Source organism: Lissotriton helveticus, chromosome 5_1 (genome assembly GCF_964261635.1).
Source record: "Lissotriton helveticus chromosome 5_1, aLisHel1.1, whole genome shotgun sequence".
Lineage (NCBI taxonomy): Eukaryota > Metazoa > Chordata > Amphibia > Caudata > Salamandridae > Lissotriton > Lissotriton helveticus.
In genome coordinates this window covers 1,927,467,642-1,927,490,462 of record NC_136065.1, presented here as the reverse complement: position 1 = coordinate 1,927,490,462, position 22,821 = coordinate 1,927,467,642, and the positions used below count along the sequence as shown (strand labels likewise).

The 22,821-nt window shown below is 49.5% G+C and overlaps 1 protein-coding gene across 4 annotated transcripts in view; it reads left to right on the top strand.

Moving 5' to 3' along the window:
• The window catches only part of IGF2BP1 (insulin like growth factor 2 mRNA binding protein 1), a 1,614,238-nt gene that overhangs the window by 1,359,428 nt on the left and 231,989 nt on the right, over window positions 1-22,821 (top strand). For all 4 annotated transcript variants that reach the window (XM_078645534.1, XM_078645532.1, XM_078645535.1 and 1 more), the window contains 3 exons: window positions 3,950-4,084; window positions 17,215-17,337; window positions 17,928-18,063. In XM_078645534.1, the coding sequence (XP_078501660.1) occupies window positions 3,950-4,084; window positions 17,215-17,337; window positions 17,928-18,063 (394 nt within the window). The remainder of the gene's footprint in view (window positions 1-3,949; window positions 4,085-17,214; window positions 17,338-17,927; window positions 18,064-22,821) is intronic.

Below are 22,821 nucleotides of genomic sequence, written 5' to 3'. Positions count from 1 at the left end.
CACGCTCCTTTTCAGGCAATGCCCCACTTATTTGGAATGCCCTCCCAAAAGACCTCCGTTGTAACCAGTCCTACCCCAGCTTCAAAAAAGAACTCAAACTTCTTCTCCTTAATAAATACTGGGGTTTCTAATCCCTCCCTGGTATCCTCGCCCCTCTGCATCACCCCACCTAGCTGCTCCGCATATGACTAGTGACCATCCGCCTGCCCAACCCCCTTTCCTTCAATCGGATCACCTTACCTCCCCTCCTTATGACCCTCAGTTTTTCTTGCATGTTTTTGTATACTTAAGTGAGGCTTCCCACCAAACTGTGACCGCTATATTGTATTTCTCATAGTGTCTAGCAACTGTTTTTACTTTATCTAGATGTCATGTATCCTATGTGGACTTGCTCTGTTATTAATCCATTGTCTGTGCTTATACACACTATACCTGTATTGAAACACCTTGTAAAGCACTCTGATATTCCTGGGTCCAGCCAGCGCTATATAAAACCTCTTAAATTAAATAAAATAAACAGTCACGCACCTGCTGCCTGGCCGCCCAGAAGCGCACCCAAGGACTCTTCTCATGCCGGAACTGCAGCTTCACCAGCATCCGGCCCGCCAACCCACCCACCGAAGAACCAAACTTCCTCAGATGCATCCTGCTTAACACCCGCTCCTCCCGCAAACACGCCGTTGAACTCTGGGACCTACTCGACACCAACACCCCAGACGTCTCCTTCCTGACGGAGATCTGGCTGACCCCCTCCTCGGCACCCAACATCGCCATAGCCATCCCAGAAGGCTACAAGATCACCCACAAGGACCACACCAACTGGGTAGGTGGAGAAATTGCCATTGTCCACTGAAACACTCTCAAAATCTCGACAGACGCTGACACCCTCAGCACCGCCGAACACCTGCACTTCCAGATCCACACCAACCCCAACACAACCCTGAGGCACCCTCATCTACAGACCCCCTCCCCCCCTCCCCCGGACCCCGACTGCCGGTCAGCGATTCCATCGCCGACTTCATCAGCACACATGCCCTCGCCTCCACGGACTACATCCTGCTCGGGGACCTGAACTTCAACCTCGAACGACTCCAACTCCTCCACCCTAATTGACAACCTCGGCAACCTCGGACTCCGACAACTCGTCAACACCCACTCACTCCGCCGGCCACACGCTTGACCCATCTTCTCAGCAAGCACTTACGTCTTCGACCGCAACCACCGTACTCCACTGGACCGACCACTGCTGCATCCACTCCACCTTCCGGAAACCCAGCTGATGCCTTGCTGCAGCTGGGGAAAGATCACCAAGGACCAGCTAACCCTCACCCAGAGCCCACCTGCAGACCCGACCGACCCAGTCGTCGCAGCCCTGCAACCTCAGACAATGGATCGACGACTGCACCAACACTTTTGCCCCGCTCAAGAAGCCCCCCCCCCCCCCCCCCCCCCCCACACACACCAGCAAGAGAGCCAGCTGGTTCACCGAAGACCTCCAGGCCTCCAAGCGACCCTGCCAAACTGGAAAAAAAACTGGACCCGCGAAAGAACACCGGTAAGCTACACAGCCCACTGGAACGACACCCGCCGACACCACCAACTCATGGGTTCCGCCAAAAGGACCACCTTCAGAGACAGCATAGACAACCACGCACACTACAGCAAAGAGCTCTTCAGCATCGTGAAGGAACTCCCCAACCACATCCCACTGTCACAAGACCTGTGACTCGCTGGCCACTTTTATCGCAAGATCACAGACATCCACGACCGCTTCGTCGCCGTCCTCACCCCGGCAACCGCCTACACCCCCGCTCACCACCAACACCAACCACCTGCTCGCCTGGATCAACATCAACGACTACGACACCAAGATCATGAACACCGTCCACTCAAGATCCCCGGAAGACCCCTGCCCACACCACATCTTCAATAAAGCCAGCAGCACCATCGCACCCCACCTCCAGAAAACAATCAACATCTCCTTCGAGACAGTGACCTTCCCTGAGAGCTGGAAGCACGCAGAGATCAACTCCTTACTCAAGAAACCCAAGGCGGACCTCAAGAACTTCCGACCCATCTCCCTGCTCCCGTTCCCAGCAAGGGTCATCAAAAAGGCAGTCAACAAACTGACCAGCTTCCTCAAAGAGAACAACATCCTGGACCCGTCCCAGTTCGGGTTCCCTAGGAACCACAGCACCGAAACGCCCTCATCGCCGCCACCGACTACATCCGGATCCTGCTCTACAACGGAGATCCGCGGCCCTCATCCTTCTGGACCTTTCAGCCGCTTTCGACAGTCTGCCACCGCACACTAAAAGCACGCCTCCATGACTCCGGAATCCAAGAGAAGGCCCTGGACTGGACCACCTCCTTCCTCTTCGGGATAACCCAGAGCGTTCCCCCTCCCCACCCACCTTCCGTTCCAAAGCCACCGCGATCTGCAGCGTACCCAAAGGATAAACCCTCAGCCCAATGTTGTTCAACGTATATGTGGCACCGCTCGCTCACGTCACCCGACGGCACGACCTAAACATAATCTCCTACGCCGACGACACCCAGCTGCTCCTCTGGCTCACCAAGGACCCCCACACCGCCAAAACCAACCTCGAAGAAGGAAGGCTGTCACCGACTGGATGAGGAACAGCCGATTGAAGCTGAACTCTGACAAGACTGATGTCCTCATCCTCTGTTCCACCCCCTCAGCCTGGGACGACTCCTGGTGGCCGATGGCACTAGGAGCACCCCCTACACCCACAGATCACGCAAGAAACCTAGGGGTCATCCACGACTCCACTTTTTTTTTTTTAATTTGTTTTTATTGCAGAATTAGAAACCAGACCTCAGTATACAGTAACCAATACACCGATTGCATCATGCAACACATAACTGACGTGAGAGTCGTACACAGCCATTCAGCCCACATCCCGGAGGCTGGCCAACTCCACACACTCCATGACGAAGCAGGTCAACGCAGTCTCCTCCTCCTCCTGCTTCAACACCCTCTGCATGCTTCGCAGGATCTTCAGGTGGATCCCCACCACAACTAGGACGGTCACCCTGGCCCTCGTCGTCAGTAGACTGGACTATGGCAACGCACTCTACGCAGGAGCCCCGGCCAAACTGCTGAAACTGCTCCAACGCATCCAGAGCGCCTCCGCACACCTGATCCTTGACATCACTCACCGTAGCCACATTACACCCCACCTGAGAGATCTGCACTGGCTCCCCATCAACAAGATGATAACCTTCAAGCTCCTCACCCACGCACACCAGGCACTCCACGACACTGGACCAGCGTACCTAAACAGCCGACTCAGCCCCTACACCCCCTCCCGCCAGCTCCACTCTGCAGACTGCGCCCTCGCCACTGTCCCCTGCATCCGAAGAGTGACCGCCGCTGGCAGATCATTCTCCCACCTCGCAGCCAAGACGTGTAACACCCTCCCCATCCGCCTATGGTAGACCGAAGACCTCCGAACCTTCAGGAGACTCCTCAAGACCTGGCTCTTCGAACAGTAGCAACCCCCACCCCTAGTGCCTTGAGACCCTCAGGGGTATGTAGTGCGCTTTACAAATAGCTATGATTGATTGATTGGATTCCCAGTAGTAACCCTGGAAGCCTCAACTTTCCAGGCATGCTATTGGGAATGTTTGTGAATACAAAAAAGTAAAAGTATAATCAGGTAGAGATGTAAATATCAGCCTTGACTTTTACTGGGTGCTTTACCGTGACTGGCGTCTTTTTCCACAGTAGGAAAACTAGAACGTATTCAATATGTCCTGTTTTTAGGATTTTTCATGCTGAATCCTATCCCCAATATATGGTGGGCTTACATAAATCCTATAATAACACCATTAATCATTTGAAAAAGTAAGAATAACAGCAAGTTTTGCTTTCTATACTTCCCATCAAGCTGAAACATGAATTCTTTTGTTTTCTTGCCCTCAGGATCGACGTGCACAGGAAGGAGAATGCTGGTGCGGCAGAGAAGGCGATCAGCATCCACTCTACGCCGGAAGGGTGCTCGGCAGCGTGCAAGATGATTCTTGAAATCATGCACAAAGAAGCCAAAGACACGAAAACGTAAGGAGTGTGAAGAAACCTCGCGAGACCTAGATGTGATACTCCTGCTTCTGTGCTCTTTGTTTTTTGTATGTTTGCAGGTTTGTTTTCTAGAATATATAACCTCCATTGGCTTAACACAACATTGTCTCTGCAGCCATTTATGAAGGATTTTCACTATAAGACTGAGTCAAAAAGAGTTACCTGGTTACCACCACCCCCTGTTTTTGTGTACGCTAGGTTGAAGTCCTTGGTTTTTATACTTTTTCTGTGGTTCGAACGTTTTAGTGACAGCTCTATGGCCGCATTCTTCGATGGTCCCTTCAATGTCAGGTTTTTCTACAACTCTGTTCCAGCAGTGCAGGAGTCCATACTGGTGCAGCGACTGCGATTGGACTCTACATAAAGCTTCCCTAAGCCCCCATTTTGCTGGGAAAAGTTTGTATCGAACATGACTTTTAGGGGAGGTTGCTATGGAGAACACCCTTTCGGTTTTGCCTCGAATGTAATTCAAAGTACCTGAACTACCAAGCATCGCATGTGCAACCGGGTTGTCTCCCGAACATGGAGTCCACGTGCTCAGCATGCAAGGCGTTTCAGTGATTGAAATATATCAGTTTTGCAGCGTGTATCTCTTCCAGATTCATATGCTGCGCGCTATGCCGCCATTTGGTGTTTGGATTTTCAAGTTTTAACAGTTGTTCCTCCTTTCCGGGAGGAGGCCTAAGCACCAAAGAATAACAGTCAGACATAATTTAGATAGACAGACCTCTCAACATCGAGAGAAAGAAACAAAGGCTCGAAGCGGAAATGGAGACCCTCCATGAGATGTTAAAGTCCCTCAAGGGATACTGCAGTCCACAAAACGCTCGTTGCACCCGATATCAGTGTCCTGTATAAACAAGCATTTGCAATGCAATAGGTCTCGCATTAGGAAAGTGTGAGCTATTGGTATTGTAAATGACACTTTTTAAATGTGTTGGCTTTGAAAATATCTAAATTAATAGCATTGTTATTCACAAAGCCAATAGCTTACACTTTCCTAATGCGAGTCCTAATAGCTATGGCAATGCTTGTTGGTAGCAAGCAAGGACAGTGCAGTTGGGGGGGGGCAAATGGTGATTGCGAGCCCGGCGCACATGCACTGGTTATAATCCGTATTCCAAAGCCCTCTGGCAGCCTTTCCTGTAGCCCCTACATAAGTCTCGCCGGAGCAATGCGCAAGCAGGGGCTGACTCTTCAAACAAAAGGCCTAATGCTCCCACACGCCCCTAGTGGACAGAGCAAGAAGATGGAGAAACTGAAGGAGAAAGATGATGTATTGACGGCCACCCAAAAGTGCATCACCAACTAGAACACCGTACTTAATAGCCATGGCCACCAGCAGTGGGAGGTGGGAGGTGATCAGGACGCTGATGCAATACCTCCCAAAGCAGCACCAATGCAGGGCAGTTAAGATCATGTAGGAAGGCAAAGCAGTGCCAAACACATGCCCCAATGTCTGACGTAGATACAGCGAACATGTGACCTGCATGGGTATGGGTGTAAGGATCAAAGCAGGTGGTGCAGGCAGCAGTCCTAGATATGCCCTTAAAGGGCGAAATCCTGTTTGACATTACAGTGGACGAGACTTTGCAAAAGATTAACAAGGACAGCAAGACTGCACAAAGCCATTGTAGCTCACCAGTTTTGGGCGGGGGTCCTCCCAAGAAGAGTCTGTGCAAAGACTATCGCCTGTAAGGGAAGGACCACAACCAGTCATCCCTCACACCACTTTGTGCCACAACTATGCTCTCAAACAGCACCATCTCAGTCACAATAACTGCACAGCAAGACTGCCCTTTCGAGGGTAAGAGTTCAACCTGTACCTGCAGAAGGGAGACTGTATGGTGGCTCTGCATCACAAGGACATCTACCTCCATGTGCTGATTAACAACAAACCCGCGTTCATGAGGTTAGTCATGAACAATGTTCATTACCAGTTTAGGATTCTACCCTTTGTGATCAAATCTGCACCAAGGGTGTTCACAAAGCGCCTCACTGTAGTTGTGGCACACTTTAAAAGACAGGGTATACATGTCGATCCTTAGCAAATCCACAGACTTGTAAAACGCAAATTTGTACAGTGCCAGGGGAACATAAGTATAGTCATACAGACCCTTCACAGATTGGGGTTCTTTCTAAAATATTACCAATGCCAAGGAGAAAAGATGTTTCATGGGAGCAAAATTAAACTCTAGGGAGGCAAAAACCGTTTTTTACTTCCAAAAAGAGACTGGCACTTGCAGAGCAAACTCACCTTTATCAGAAGAGGTGGTCTTGGACATTGGGGGAGCCATTGGGCAGGATCGCATCACACATAGCCTTTATAGCACATTCAGTGTTAGACATGAGACCACTACAGGAATAGTTAAAGGGTCAATCGTCGCAGACAAGCTGGAGTTGGGGGACAGTAGTTCACAGAGAGAAAGGGCAGAGGAAGATATGGTGGTGGTGCACAGGAAACATTACATCGAGGGAGACCTTTCAAACACGAAACTACCTCAATGTCCAACACAATACCCATCCTCACAGGGGAAGGGCCTCACATAGTGAAACTAAACAATCGAGGCCTATGGAGCCGTACTGTACTTGAAGACTTAATCCAGTATTGGGGTACCTTTTCATAGATTTACATGCCTGAACCATTCCCTGTCATCGAGATAGAGTCCAATGGTAAAATATTAAAGTAGTGCCTTAAATACTTCATAGGCTATTCTGGCCCATGGCAATCTAAACAGTAACCTATATATGTCCTTTTTCAAAAAGGTCCAAATAATGGCATCCAGCCAATCAGCTGTTTAGCACTCTCTGGAACCCTCCCAGCAGAGAGGCAAATTCTCCTCTGACTTTCACTGCACGTTGTGTGGAAGGGAGTCTCCCTGGGGGCTACTCAGTTTCTTCTCTTCAGCAAATCTGAACATCATGTCAGACAAAAAAGGCATTTTTCGCCCTTGTAATACCGGTCGAAAGAAAAGGGTCAATGTGGATGTTCCCCACAAGGAATGTATTTATTGCCTATATCCTAGGCATGCTGTGAGATTGTTAAATCTGTAGCACTTTATCCAACAAGACCCTCAAGGACAGAGAGGGAAGATTGTTATTGTGGCTCCAAACCACAAAACAATCTCATTCTTCTGATGAAGAAGAGGGCAGAGCTTCAACATCCCACAAGAGGGATGTTGAATGGGGATGAATGGGGAGAGGGGTTGGCCTAACGGCTAAGGCGCTCGACCTCGGACCTGGGGATCTGGGTTCGAGTCTCGGTAAAGACGCCAAAAAACCCCTGTGATTCTGGGCAAATCACTTAATCTCCCCGTGCCTAAAATGAAAGTGTGTCCTCGTGTAACGTAACTGGTGCTCTGTAAGGCGCTCTGATAACTGATTCGGTTCGGTTCTAGTTCGCGCTATATAAAACTCTGCAAAAAAAAAAAGGGATAGATTCAAGGACAGTTGCTCAGGTGAGGAAAAAACATTTTAATACTTCCCAGGAAAGAGCATAGAGCAAGGAGAAGGATACTAAACACACCTCTGAACAGGTGTTATCTGTGCCCTCTACGCCTGTCTGGAAGAAAATAGATCACCCTAGAGCCTCCTCTTCTGATCCTGTAAGTAGGAAAGCCTTAAAGTCATCGCCGACGACAAACTCTCGTCTACGACAATCTGTGTAACATCGTTGACTCCATCGTCTACAGCCTTGGTGATGACAACCGATCCAGTCTCCTATTCTCTCAACCAGGGTCTCCACGTTGACTATGAGAGCTTCGTTGTTGGACCGCCAACGCTCCTCCGACTGCAATGCCGTTGACTAAGATCTCTATGACCGCAAACTCGTCCACGGGTGGTCTGTCGACAAAGACAGTCGACGACCGCACTGTCTACTAAGCAAGTGCCCTTTGCCATAATTTCTGTACCGTCGACGCCTCCGTTTACGAGGATTACTCTGGTCACTAGAGTAACAAAGACATCCTTACACCTCTCTTTGCGGGACTATAGCAAGGGATCTCCTTTGCCTCCATCACATCTATTGGACGGGTATGGAGAGTAGGATGATGATTACCTCTATGGGGTATCTCACAACCCATCTGAGATTAATGTGAAATGCCAGGAGGATGGCGTGGAGGATGAGGAATATCCGGAAGAGGCGCAGTATTACCAGCAATGGTGTATGGCTCCATGTCGGTTATCAATTTAACTTCCGACCAGAACCATGCCCCAAGGACATGCCCACTTTTACAGCGTGAATCTTTCTGGAGTCTGAACTTGCAGGTACACCAGGCCCTCAACCGCCTAGCACACCAGTGAATTTGCCAGGCTCGGGGGGGGGGGGGGGAAGTTGACCCCGGAGCACAGAACACTTCCTCCTCTGAAGATGTAGAGGAAGGTGAACTGCCAAATCCAATATCTGCTCCTGACCCTAGGAATGACTACGTGATTCCAAAACCATCCCCTCCTCCGCACCTATCCATCACTCTCCTCCCGAGGATATCGGGGGTTTCAGAGCCAACAGGTTTCATTTGCCTATTACAGTGTAGCAAACCAAATGTTTCCTATACGACTTTGAGGAAGACACAAGGAAAGAGGTACGCTCCATACCTATCATTGACTATATATGGCAGGAGGGCATCAGGATTATATCAACACCGGCGTCCATTCCACCAATACTGCCTCGTGTAGAGAAGTAGTATAGGGCTCCGGATGACTCCATCTCGCTTTATTGGACATCCTAATGCAGAATCAGTCCTCTCGCAGGCAGCACTAAGGTGACCGAAGGACCCGGCTACCACCATTACTACCCTCAACCCCTGGATAATGGAAGGGCATAGAATGGATATTCTTGGGAAAAGATTTTCTTCAATGGCAGCTGTGACAATCAGAGCAGTGAATGCCCTAGCCATTATTGGCCGCTATGACCACCAGATGTGGTCCGATATCGCAGTGCTAATAGACCTCATCCTGGAGGATGGTAGACCAGATGCGCGCATGCTACTGCTGGAGGGTGAGCGTGCAGCTTCAGAGACAATTGACTGTGCCCTTGATGTGGCAAATACTGGTTTTAGACAGTTAGCTGGAGCGGCTGTACTTAAACGTTGGGGATGGCTAAGAGCAACCACCTTTAGACCTGAAGTACAAGAAAAGGTTCTAGATATGGCTTTTGACGGCGTCACTCTTCGAAAAACACATTGACGTTCTAGTGGCAATCAAAAATGATACGATACCGCAAGGTCATTGGGTGCTCTGCAGTACAGAAGGGTAGCGTTCAGAGGTGCCAGAGGCCAAGGATTCGCCGATTTATAAAGGAGGATACCAGAGGGCTCAACCATGTCAGCCATATCAAGCTCTTTATCTGCCATCTTATAACGCCTCATTTTATCGTCAACCATCTACAGCTGGTTTATCTCGCCAGGGAGGCCACAAGTGAGCACCCAACCAAAACAAGGCCTCAACTCAGGCAGAAAGCAATGTGCACGTCTGGGTACCAGCCCATCTTCCCTCCCTACCCAAGGGTGCGAAAATTTACAGTTGTGTACAATGGTGGCACGAAACATTAGATCGCTGGGTGTTGGACCTAGTCACCAATGATCACACTTTAGAGTTCCTTCAGCGGCCACCAACCACTCCACCCAGGGTTCCCCCTCGTCTTCACTTATTACGAGAAGTCTTAGCCATGCTTCTCAAAGAGGCAATAGAAGTACCTTTCGCTCAGAAGGGAAAATGTTTTTTATTTTAGTTTTTTCCTAATTAAAATTAAATCTGGAGAATAGAGACCGATTCTGGACCTAAGGAATCTCAACTTTCTCAAAAAGCCGACGTTAGGATGGTAATATTCAGATATCTTGGGCTGCTTAAACAGAGGAGATTTCATGACTTTGCTTGACATGGAAGACCCATATTTCCATATCCCAGTCCACCCGAAACCCTGGAAATTCCTACAGTTCAGTGTCTTGTGTCCCACGATCAATTCAAAGTGCTCCCGTTAGACCTCAAATCTACACTAAGTGTCTGGCGCCAGTAGCAGCTACCCTGTGATCTCAGGTGTTTCAAGTATTTCCGTACCTCGATGATGAACGCAGGAGGCCAATTGTGTGATGAGCTTGCCTTAATTTGTTCAATACATTGGTACTTACCCTAAACCGGGTAAAATCTGTTTTGCATTCAACTCGGTAATATCTTTCCTGGGAGCATCCATAGACACCATTCAGTGCAAAGCCACCTTGTCTCAGGAAAGATGGATACATCTGCAAATGCTTGCAAAGACCATATCCAAAAAAGGGTCAGTTTCTGTACAAAGTGCTCCTGGGAATGTGCTCTTTAGCGATCAATCTGGTACCTCTTGCCAGACTGAAGATGAGAACTCTTTTTTTTTTTTTTTTGCAGAGTTTTATATAGCGCGAACTATACCTGAATCAGGTATCTGAGCGCTCTACATATTTTTCCAGTTACGTTACATGAGGACACACTTTCATTTTAGGCACGGGGAGATTAAGTGATTTGCCCAGGATCACAGGAGGTTTTGGCATCGTTACCGAGACTCGAACCCAGATCCCCAGGTCAGAGGTCGAGCGCCCTAGTCGTTAGGCCAGCTCCTCTCCCCATCACAGGAGGTTTTGGCGTAGTTACCGAGACTCGAACCCAGATCCCCAACAGGAACTGCAGAAACCGTGGCAACAAACTGTGGGATCCTTCCAAGATGTAATTTAAACCACGGCACGGATGGTGAAAGCACCACAGTGGTGGTTTCAGGTAACAAATCTCATTAAGGGTCTGACTTTAATACAGAGCACCCCATATTTCATTCTAACAATGGATGCCGCTCTGGAGGGCTGGGGATGTCATCTACAGGACTTGCAAATTCAGGGCAAATGCTTTTCTGCGCAGAGGAAGCAGCACATCAAGGAGCTCAAAGCCATATTCCTATCTCTGCAAGCTTTCTTGCCAAGATTGGCAGGCTTCTCCGTGTTTGTTCATACAGACAATACGACCACCATGTACTATGTCAACAAGCAAGGAGCAACAAGATCCTTTACGCTATCTCAGGATACGCAAGAATTATGGGAACGGACAAAACACTATGGAATTTTGGTAAGGTGGAGCATGTCAGATCTGCACAATACCCCAGCAGACACATTAAGCAGGTCTCATTCCAGATGGCACGAGTGGGAGCTCAAAGAAATCCAGCTGGACAAGGTATTTTGAAAATGGGGGAAACCAGGGTTGGACCTCTTCGCAACGGAGAATGCCAAATGCCAGCACTATGCCAGCAGATTCCCTCTGCCAGGGTCAAGGAGGCATGCCCTTTGAATGCGATGTTCAGGGATATATGCTTACGCTTCCCCCCCCCCTCTTTCCGTTAATTCTCAGGGTGCTAACAAAGATGCAATCGGAAGGCTGTCGTCTGATCATTCTCTCACCACGTTGGCCCAGGCAATACTGGTTCCTAGAACTGCTTCCACTGTCAAGAGTTGAAACCCATTCGCCTGCTGCCATCCTCAACGATGTTATCGATTAACAAGGGCCAAGTGAATCATCTTTCCCACACTTCATTTGCATGTATAGCTTCTGAATTCCTTGAACTTAAGGGCCTTAATATACTGCAAGACTGTAGGGAGATTATTGCTAAGTCCGCGCTGAAAGCACTATCAAAACGTATCGTTTGAAATGGAGACTATTCTGTTTCTGGTGCAAAAGGATTAATGTTCACCCACTCCAAGCTCCTGCTGAACTGATTTTGCCATCTCTCCTCTCTCTGGCTAAGTCAGGTCTCACTCGCTCTTCAGTTAAGGTTCACCTGGCTGCAATTTCCTGTTATAGGAAATCTCCTACAATTCCTTCTCGCTGTGCATCTAGTCTTATAAAGCAGTTCGAGGTATTTTCCGCGCATTTCCTGCGGTTCGTGCGCCTCCTCCAGAATGGAAGATCAATGTGGTCCTGGCGAAGTTGATGAGACAACTGTTTGAACCAATTCACAAGGCGGAACTTAAATTTCTCATATGGAAGGTATCCCTCTTACAAGCTCTTACTTCTGCAAGGAGAGAACGAAACGAGCCTTTACAGGCAAGTAACCTTTTCTACATTTCACTGAAAACTCTACAACTCACCTTCTCCCCTACTACTGATTTGGAATTCTTTCACCATCCGGAGGGACTTCCCAGAGGAATCTCTGACCACTCCCCACTCACTGTGCAGTTTACACACCACCGCCAAGCGACACGCGGTCCCATAATTATCACACCCTGGCTCTTGAAAATCCCTGACATTAAGGATTGCTTGCTGGAGCACACTGAATACTACTTTACCGAAAACGTAGGATCGGTGGCTTCGGCCATAACGATATGGGAAGCATACAAGGTGGTGCTCAAAGGTAAAGCGCTAGCCCTTAAGACCGGCTATATTCATAAACAAAATGAACACCTGTTGCAAGTAGAAACAGACCTCGCTACCCTAGAGTCCCTCCACAACACAAACCCCACAGAGGAAACATCGGCCCGTCTCAGCGCTAAACAAATGGAGTATAAAGGTCTAGCTCTAGAAAAGGCACAGGCCAAGCTCTTGCAAACCCGTCACCGAATCTATGAATTGGGAGACAGAGCAGGCAAGATGCTTGCATGGCTCGAAAAACGGGAACAGGGCTCCCGCTGGGTCACAGAATTGACCCTCCCAGATCAATCTACTGTCACAGACCCGGGGGATATAGCGGAGGCCTTCGCCACTCACCTGGAAGGGATCTACACTGCCAGGGCCCACTATAGCGCGGAGGAATCTAAATTACTCCTCGCAGAAATGCGGCTTCCCACCCTCTCCGAATCTGATTTACAGGAACTAGAGGCTGACCTCACGACGGAGGAAGTCGGAGATGCCTTGTTTGCCATCCAATCTGGCAAAGCTATGGGCCCCAATGGCGTCCCAATGGAATTCCTGAAGGGCATGGCGGGAGTGATCCTCCCTCACCTGAAGGCAATGTTCGAGGAGAGCCGGGAGGTTGGGTGCCTACCACCGGATCAGCGACTGGCATAGATTGTGGTCATTCGTAAGCCTAATAAACCAGCTGCTGACTGTGGCTCCTACCGACCTATCTCTCTCATTAATGCGGAGGTTAAGGTACTTGCTAAGCTCCTTGCCACCAGACTCATGACAGTCCTCCCTGCCTTGATACACGAAGATCAATCAGGCTTCCTTCCGGGCCGCAATACTGCGCTCAATCTCCGTCGAGTCCATAATGTTATGAGTAGGAAACCGCTGCTCTTGCCTTCGATTCCATCGAATGGTCTTACCTATTCGAGGTGCTCGTCCGCTTCGGCCTTGGCCCCAAATTCATACAGTGGATCCGGCTACTCAATACTGATCTCTGGGGACAGGTCTATGTTAACGGGCACACGTCTAGGCGTTTTCCCTTGCACAGAGGTACGAGACAGGGATGCCCTCTGTCCCCCCTGTTATTTACAGTTACTCTCGAACCTCTGGCCCATTGGATTAAAACTGACAACTCCATCCAAGGCCTACGATGGACTGACGACACGATCGATAAAATTTCACTGTATGCAGATGACATCCTTGTATATCTTTCCTCCCCTAAGTCTTCTCTCAATAGCCTGCTACATGTGATCACTAACTTTGGCAAATACTCCGGCTTCTCCATTAACTGGTCTAAATCCGTGCTATATGTCCTACATGGCCCACCCCCACCCCTCCCACGGGGCTACTCTATCGAAATCGCCCTTGAAGGATTTAAATACCTTGGCATTTTTGTCACCCCAGACCCCAAACTATTTTATGATCGTAACCTTAAAGGCCCACTTCAGAGACTCCATACTGACGTCACCCGCTGGAGATCGCTCCCCCTCTCCCTCCCAGGTAGAGCTGCCCTATTTAAGATGCTTGCGCTCCCCCGATTCCTCTATGCCCTACAGAATTGCCCTTTCCCCATAGCTGACTCCTACTTTAAATTAATTGTGGGAGACCTCCGCCTTCTGCTTTGGGATGGCGGCTCCCCCCGCATCGCTTTGGCCTCGCTCACGCAGGGATGGTACGATGGAGGTATTGCCCTTCCCAATGTTCGCCTATATTATTGGGCCACTCAATTAGTCACCACCAACTCGTGGATATATGGCTCACCCACGAACCCTGCTTTCCACCTGGAGAAATATCAAACAGGCCGCGGTGGCTACCTCGAGGCTCTATACGGCAAACATTCCCGCTCCCATTATATAGGCCCGATGTCCCACACAGTCGATTTGGCACCGCGCAAACAAACGACTCGGATGGGCTGACACCCTTACACTGTCCACTCCACTATGGACCTCATACAAACTGGGCACCCTCTGTCACTATCAAGGCTTTGATAAATGGGACACAATCGGCATATCCACGATCAGCGACATGCTTCGCAAGGGCAGAATATTGACATTCGCCGAGCTACAAAAAACGTATGACCTGGCTCAATCCGAAACCTTCCGCTACCTCCAAATTAAACACGCCTTACTCACCAATGTCCCAAACCTCTCTTCCCTCCCACAGTCCTCGCCCCTTGAAGACAGGCTCCTGTCGGAACCTCTCCAGGCCAAAGCGATATCCTGTACCTATCGCAAACTATGCACCAACATACCAAACACATTCCACCTCCTCCGAGATAAATGGCAGAATGACGTCGGGACCCTTGATGATACAGAGTGGCAGTCGGCACTGATGTCTCCATGCGAGTCGGCCATCAGTCACAGATTTAGATTAATACAGCTCCAAATACTACACAGAACGTACATGTCCGGTCCTCTCCTTGCTAAACTTGGCCGACGCCCCTCTGATCTCTGCCTCCGCACCTGTGGTCGTGCGGGGACCTTCTACCACACTCTTTGGGATTGCCCCGCGATCCAAAACCTCTGGACCCGAGCCATTCAGAAAATGACCGATGCACTGGGTAAGCCAGTCCCCCTTACTCCCAAGTGTGCTCTTCTCAATGTATGGGACCCCACAGACTTAACTGCAATAGAAATACGATGGGCGGCTCTCGGCTTCCTCTTATTGAAGCGTGAGATTGCCATGAAGTGGGGCTCACCACAAACCCCGCTCCTGATTAGGTGGGTGGCCGCTATGGACATGTGCATGCTGTCTGAAAAAACGGTCTACAAGATCAGAGGATGCCCTGGGGTCTGGGATAAGAAGTGGGGTCGATGGAACGCCTACAGAGGCGAATTGTGTACTTCTCCATCAGCAGATATGGAAATGGCCAGGCCTGCCATCCCTCCGTGAGTGTGATTTGGTTATTGCTGTACAGTACGTGCTCCTTGACGACATTGTTGCTGAGATTGTTTTGGTAAATATTTCTCTGCCCTTGTTCAGTTACTTATGTTAACACAAAAGGAAAAACCATAGACCGTTAAGTTTCAGAAATACACATCTCAATGATCTTCATACACCCTACCCTTGCACGCCGCCGGGCCCCAGGGATATCGGCAGAAAGGCTGTGTTACTCAAACACTGATGCAAAGGTACCTCAACAGAACGCTGCCGGCCCGTGGGGTTGTAGGCACTATGCTGTGTCATTGTGTAAACTATGCAATAAAGGTCTTTGGCAAACAAAAAAAAACTCTACAACTCTACGGACATACCCAACGTTTATTCCAAAGCTACCAACACAGTTTCACCTCAACGAGCTCGTGTTATTACAATCTTTCTTTCCAAACCCTTCTAATCCAGCAGAATGGGCTTTGAATATGTTGTATACCAAGAGATGCTTGAAATTCTACCTACATAAGAGAAACGAAATAAGGAAAACAGATCAGCTCCTGGTCTGTGGACTAGGAAAACCAGGAACGGCAGTAACGAATGCCACGGTCGCCAGATTGGTCTCATCTGCGGTCCAGTCCTGTCACGAAGGTTAACATGCCTCTGACTGCAAGAACTAAATCACACTCCACAAGTACAGTGTTTGAGGCATATGAGCTGCAGATTGTACACTTAGCAATAGATCGCCACCTGGTGTTGGGCTCGGATGATTGCAAGTTGTTGTCTTCTTGGAAGAAGTCTTTGTAGTCACGAGATAGGTGACTCCTCCCTTGGACAATACTGCGCATGATCATCGACTCCATCCTCAGATTGTTTTTTTCCGCCACTGGGTTCGGATGAAAGTTTTCCGCTCCGGCTAGAAAATACTTTTTCTGCATTTTCGAAGCGTAAAACTTTAGATAAACTTTTTTCGACATCGAATAGACTTTTCGACATCACCAGCTACCTTCCGGTGGGTCGACACGGGCCGTTGGGCCTATCGGCGCCGTGCGGCCTACGCCTCATGGACAGAACTCCATTCAAGAGATGCCCGGTATGTCGAGCAAAATTCCCTCATAGCGACCATCACGAGGTTTTTAACCTCTGTCTCTCGCCAGAACACGACGAGTCGACCTGCACAGCCTGTGCCTCCTTACGATCGAAGACCATTCGGGATTGGAGGGACCGTCAACACGAGATGAGGAGATCCGCGCCAGCACCGGAGGCCATCTTTGAGGAGGAGATCGTCGACGAAGATCCACTCTAAGACATCTGAGGACGAGGCTCCACTCGTCGCCGAGGAAGACTCGCCTGATCTCCAGATCATATCGGGAGCAGAGGACTCGGACAATTCGATTCCATTTCGACAACCCGTGAGTACCTCTGCCCCTGCACAACATACACTACCCAAGCCAAAGGCAGCGGCCATCTCGGTATCAGGCTAGCTCCGCCCACTCTGTATTCTGTAACATTATTTGTTGCAAGTTTTCCTATGTTGCAAATTTACTGTGAATATTCTGCTTTTGAAGAAGTGCAAATGGTGTTTGCTGCATACCACTTGGCTGCCAGGAAGAAATGTGCAGTAGATGATTGGATAAAACGCTATGAATAGGGCTTGCTTTCCTGTTTAGAAAATGAGAACATTTAAAGAGTATATGCAGTTTACAAAAACACAACACCTGCGCAATGTCTCGTAGAAGTTTTAAAATAGGTTCCTAGAGCAGACACAGCTTTTGTATAAATGAGCTGTTTTGAAATTGCCCCACTTCTGAGCAGGTCTTTTGTATGTCAGTTGAATTAGTGTAACACGTAATGTCTGTACTCAATCTTGTCTTGTATTTTTTTCTACTAAGGGCTGATGATGTACCTTTGAAAATCCTTGCACATAACAACTTTGTGGGGCGTCTGATTGGAAAGGAGGGACGGAACCTGAAGAAAGTGGAGCAGGACACAGAAACCAAAATTACGATTTCACCGTAAGATGGCACTGTTTGCGTTGGAGGGGAAATGCATCATTGTTGGTTAAACCTGGCACATCAGATGAAGCCTTTTTCTGCAGACATTTTATTAGTCAGAAAGTGGAATTATTCAATAAAAGCAAAGGAGTCTCGTTATTCTATGGCAGGTGGTCAGGCTATTAATTGTAAGGTAATTAGTTACTCCGTTTTTGTAATGAAGGCTGTGAAGAAATGGAGCACAGCACGTCATCATGAGGAATGGAGAAAAGCTCATGGAATGAGGTTTAAGGGGAGGTCTGGCACAGTAGGGATTGGGCAGATCACTGAGCATTGTTTTTCTTATGACTTAATTGTACGCTGTCGTTTATAACTTGTTCCTTTACATAGCTTGAAAGTAAAATGAGAATTCATGCGTCTTCAACGATGTGTGATGAGATGAATAAGGATACCTCAATGAGGGGTAGTGTAAGAAGAGGCTAGGTTGAGGCTATGCACAAAAGCTTGTTCAATGTGCATTCACTCATGGACTTGAACCTTCTAACTTGTTGGACGGGACATCTTTGTCTGACTTAATACACACATACCATTGAGATCTTTCTTCTCCACAGCCTGCAGGACTTAACTCTTTACAACCCGGAAAGGACTATCACTGTCAAGGGCTCGATAGAGAACTGTTTCAGAGCAGAGCAGGAAGTGATGAAGAAAGTCCGCGAAGCCTATGAGAATGATGTTGCTGCCATGAGTGTGAGTATGCCCATTGTAACCAGGAATTCCATGCGGCAAAGACCAGAAATCACTCCTTCGCCACTGTAGGACCAGATACTCCCTCCCCTCACCCATATCATTTATTCACTAGACAAGACTTTTTGATCTTCTTGCCCAACTACATGCCCAATTACATGCAAGGAAATTACAGGTATCATTCTCACTCTTGCAGGGATTGCACTGTGCAGACACTCATGGTAACTTTGATAACGCCAATTTGACCCTAAACTCGAAGTTCACAAATTTTTCATAATCTGTTCAGGAAGGTAGATTGCTCGTGCTATATACTATGCTATGTACTGCCTGCTTTATGACCATGTGTGGCATTTCTGAAGCTGATTAATCTTGGTAAGCCGACATAAATCTTCCCATCCTGTCCCAGTGATGTTCACCTGCAGTTCAGACTTTGGTGTGCTTACCCCTGAATCTTAACACTTGCCCAACCTCTGAATTGCAATTGGTTACTGGAGACTTTCAAGTAGTATTTGTACTAGCTTCTTGATAGTTTCCCTTTGGAATGTTGTTCGTGGTGTACTGCATGTTTTAAAAACATTGCTAAGGAGTATTTCACTGCCTGAGGATACAGGTAAAAGTAATCTTATGCTGTTAATAATTTACTGACAGTTCCTGAGCAATTGAAACATCATTCAGTAAGGGAAAATCGTTGCAAATGTGTATCGCATAGTTACTGTAGTTATGGTTTTGCAGCGTGAATCTTTCTGGATTCACTATGCTGTGCATTATTCCGCGGTCTTGTGGTTGGGTCCGGATTCGTAGTCTTTTCTTTGTTTTTTCTTTTTTTTTTTTTCTCTTTGCCCAGGTGGGCGTCGGCGTCACACCCCCTTTGGGTGTATTTCCGGTGACGTCGGCATGCTTCCTGCGGAAGCTCCCACTCTTGGGCGCCATCTTCAGATTCTTTTTTTCCGCGGTCGGGTCTGGATCGTTCCCGTTTGGGCTCCAGACATTTTTGGAGAAAGAAGAAAGAAAATACAGAAAAGACGAGGAGAAGTCATCTGAAGACTCCAGGGGACTTCACCGACGAAAGACAAGCAAAGATAAGGCGTTTTCCATCCAGATCTTCGACGACCGTCGACGAACACGCGACCAGAGAGGCCCTGGACGCTCGAGGATGGACAACACGCCGTTCAAGTTCTGCCGTAACTGCCACCACAAGTACGCGCAGAAGGACCAGCACCCGGTATGCAACCTTTGCCTACCGGTGGACCACGAAAGCGGAGACTGCAACGCCTGTTCCGCCTTCACCCCGAAGACCCTTCGTGTGAGAGAGAGGCAGAGGGTAGCACACGCCGCCCTGCAGGGGAAGGCCCCGACCCCGTCGCTCTACGAGCTGGGGATGTCCTCCGAGGAAGAAGACAACGCTGCCGCCGAAGACGACAGCTACACGGTCGTAGAGACCGATTACACGAAGACTTCTGACAAGGTAGGAGACTCTTCGGCCCCCAAGAACCCGAGAGACTCTGAGTCTCGAAAAATCGAGGGCAAGACCCCGAAAGCGCCGACGCCAAAAAAGGCGGCGTCCGCGACTACTCCCAGGCCCAGCGGATCCTCAGAGAAGGAGTCCCCGGCGCCGAGAGCTGCTGATCAGCAGAAGACGTCGAAAATCGTCCCCGAAAAGGATCGATCGACGAGGGAGAAAGACCCGAAACTGTCGACGACGACCAGAGACCCGATATCCGGTTCGACGTCGAAAACTTCGACTCCGAGAGGCACGGCGACGAGCCATCCGTCGAAGAGAGCGGCGGAACCATCCGACGCGGAACACGCGGCCGAGATGGAAAAGAAAAGAAGGCGCCTCGAGGCAGAAATGGAGAACTTCATGCAGCGGAAAAAAGATTTCGACGCAAGGATGAAGGCCTTCACGATCCCTCACAAGACCAAGCCACCAGTGCTGGAGGCGGTCGAGGAGGAAGAAGAAGAGGTCGCCGAAGTCACCGAGCAAGACCAGGACGTCGAGGTGTTCGACGACCAGGAGGAGTACGAGAATCCCCACGAGAGCTACAGCTATGGGGAGGAAGATGAGGGCAGGACAGACACAGAGTCGGCGCCCTATGACCTTCAGGAGGTAGATTACATCGATGTCGACACCGACAGCCCGGAGGAGGTGGTCGACACCTACCCCTCGAGGCCCTCGCCGCCGGACGACATCGGGGCCTACAACGCGGTGATACAATCTGCCGCAGCAGCTTTCAAGCTCAAGCTCGACGAAGAGAAGCAGAAAGCAGACTTCCTTCTGGAAACATTGCTCCCAACACAAACGAGGAGCCAGTTCCTCCCGATGCTCGAGAGCGTCTTGGCTCAGGGGAAGGAAGCTTTCAGGGAGCCCGCAACATGCAAGGCAGTAACTCCCAGAACTGAGAAGAAGTACAAGCATGCCGCAAAGGACCCGGCCTACATTCAGGGCACGGTCTCCGCAGACTCCATTATCACGGCCACAGCAAGGAGGAGGGCTAACGTACCCACTACCTCGGGCCCGCCACCGGATAAAGAGAGCAAAAGGATGGATCTGGTGGGCAGAAGGATCGAACGGAATGCCGCGACCCACTGGCGCATGGCTAATTCCAACGCCCTGGTAAACAGACACATGTACCAAATCATGGAGGGACTGGGGCAGTTGGTGAAGGACTTGCCCCAGGATGCCAAGCAGAAAGCCGAAAAGCTAATTGAAGAGGGGAAGAATGCTGCAAATTCTTGCCTTAAGACGGCCCTGGATGGGGCAGACACCGCCAGCAGGCTCATGATGATGGGCGTCACGGAAAGGAGACACGCCTGGCTCAGGATATCCGGTTTCAAACCGGAGGTGCAACACAGCATCCTGAACACACCATTCAACGGCAGTACGCTTTTCGGACAAACAGTTGATGAGCAACTCAGCCAACTTAAGAAGGATAACGAAACAGCAAGATCCATGGGAGCATTGCAGTTCAGAGGGAACAAGAGGGGCACCCCGTCACGGAGGCCCGGCGGAAGAGGCGGAAACCAGCCAGGTACATCACACCAGGCTTTCCAGCAAACGCACCAGGCAGACTCGCAGGGTCAGCAGGGCCATCAGAAACAGCCCTGGCAGTACCAACAAAGAGGCCAGTCCTTTCGAGGGAGAAATGGACGGGGACAAAATAGAAGAGGGGGCCAGCAGCCCACCTCCAAGTGACTTCAAAAAAATCCGTGTGCCCACCCACAAAAAAGATCCCAGGGGGCAGCACGTACAGATGGGTCAAGACAAACTAGACACCTACGACCACAGGACACCAGTGGGAGGAAGATTAAGATTCCACCTCCAGGAGTGGAGAGGAATCACATCAGACAAATGGATCCTCAACATTATCCAATTCGGATACTGCATAGAGTTGGAGGCGAGGCCAACAAACAGAAAACCAAGAAGAAAGCCGCTAGCAAGCAAGCAGCTGCAGTGCCTTCAGGAAGAAGCAAAAGAACTCCTGCAGAAGCAGGCCATAGAAAGGGTACCCTTCAAGGAAAGAAACACAGGAGTATACTCAACATACTTCCTGGTACCAAAAGTAGACGAGACAATGAGGCCCATTCTCGATTTACGGTTCGTGAACAAATTCATAAGAACGCAAAAATTCAAAATGACCTCCCTGCAAGAGGTGCTCCCACAGTTGCAGACCGGGGACTTCATGGTCACTATAGACCTCAAAGACGCATACCTGCACATCCCAATGAACAGGAAGCACAAGCACATGCTCAGGTTCACCGTCGGAGAAAGCCACTACCAGTTCACGACACTGGCCTTCGGTCTAAAATCGGCACCAAGAGTTTTCACAAAGTGCCTCGCAGCAGTCGCAGCGCACCTAAGAAGGCAGGGAATACATGTATACCCTTACCTGGACGACTGGCTGGTGAAAGCAAACTCATACCAGAAATGCAAGCTGCACGCACATACAGTGACCAGCACGCTCATAAACCTGGGGTTCTCCATCCATTGGAAGAAATCATCAATGGAGCCGGAACAAGTGAAGATCTTCCTGGGAGCACAGATCAACACCTTACAGGGCAAGGTGTTCCCCAGCGAGAAGAGGGCGAGGGCGCTGGTGAAGGAAACTCGCCTCTACCGGAAGGGACAAGCTCGGACAGTGAGGACGGCGAGCAAGATCATGGGGATGATGGCATCATGCATCCACCTGGTACCGAATGTACGACTCCACATGAGACCCATTCAAGAATGGCTACAGGAGCAATGGTCACAAGCTACAGGCAGTTGGGAGGATCTAGTGGTTGTAACGCACGCAGTGCAGAAGGAGATGACATGGTGGACCATGGAGAACATAGCAAGGGGAAAGCCTCTAACGCCCCCAACGCCAACAGTGACCATCACCACAGACGCATCCCTGAAGGGATGGGGCGCTCACATGGAGGAGCTCAAGGTGAGGGGACTGTGGACACCGACGGATGCCACAAAGCACATCAATTACTTAGAATTGAAGACAATCTTCCTTGCACTGAAGGCCTTTCAAACAAGACTGTACAAGCACAGGGTATTGATACAAACAGACAACACCACTGCGATGTTCTACATCAACAAGCAGGGGGGCACACAGTCCGCACCGCTTTCAACGCTGGCGCAGGAGATATGGAGATGGGCCATCCCTCTCAAGATAGACCTGCTAGCCATACACCTACCAGGGAAGGACAACATACAAGCCGATTGGCTCAGCAGGCAGACATCGGCATCCCACGAGTGGGAGCTCAATGCTCAGG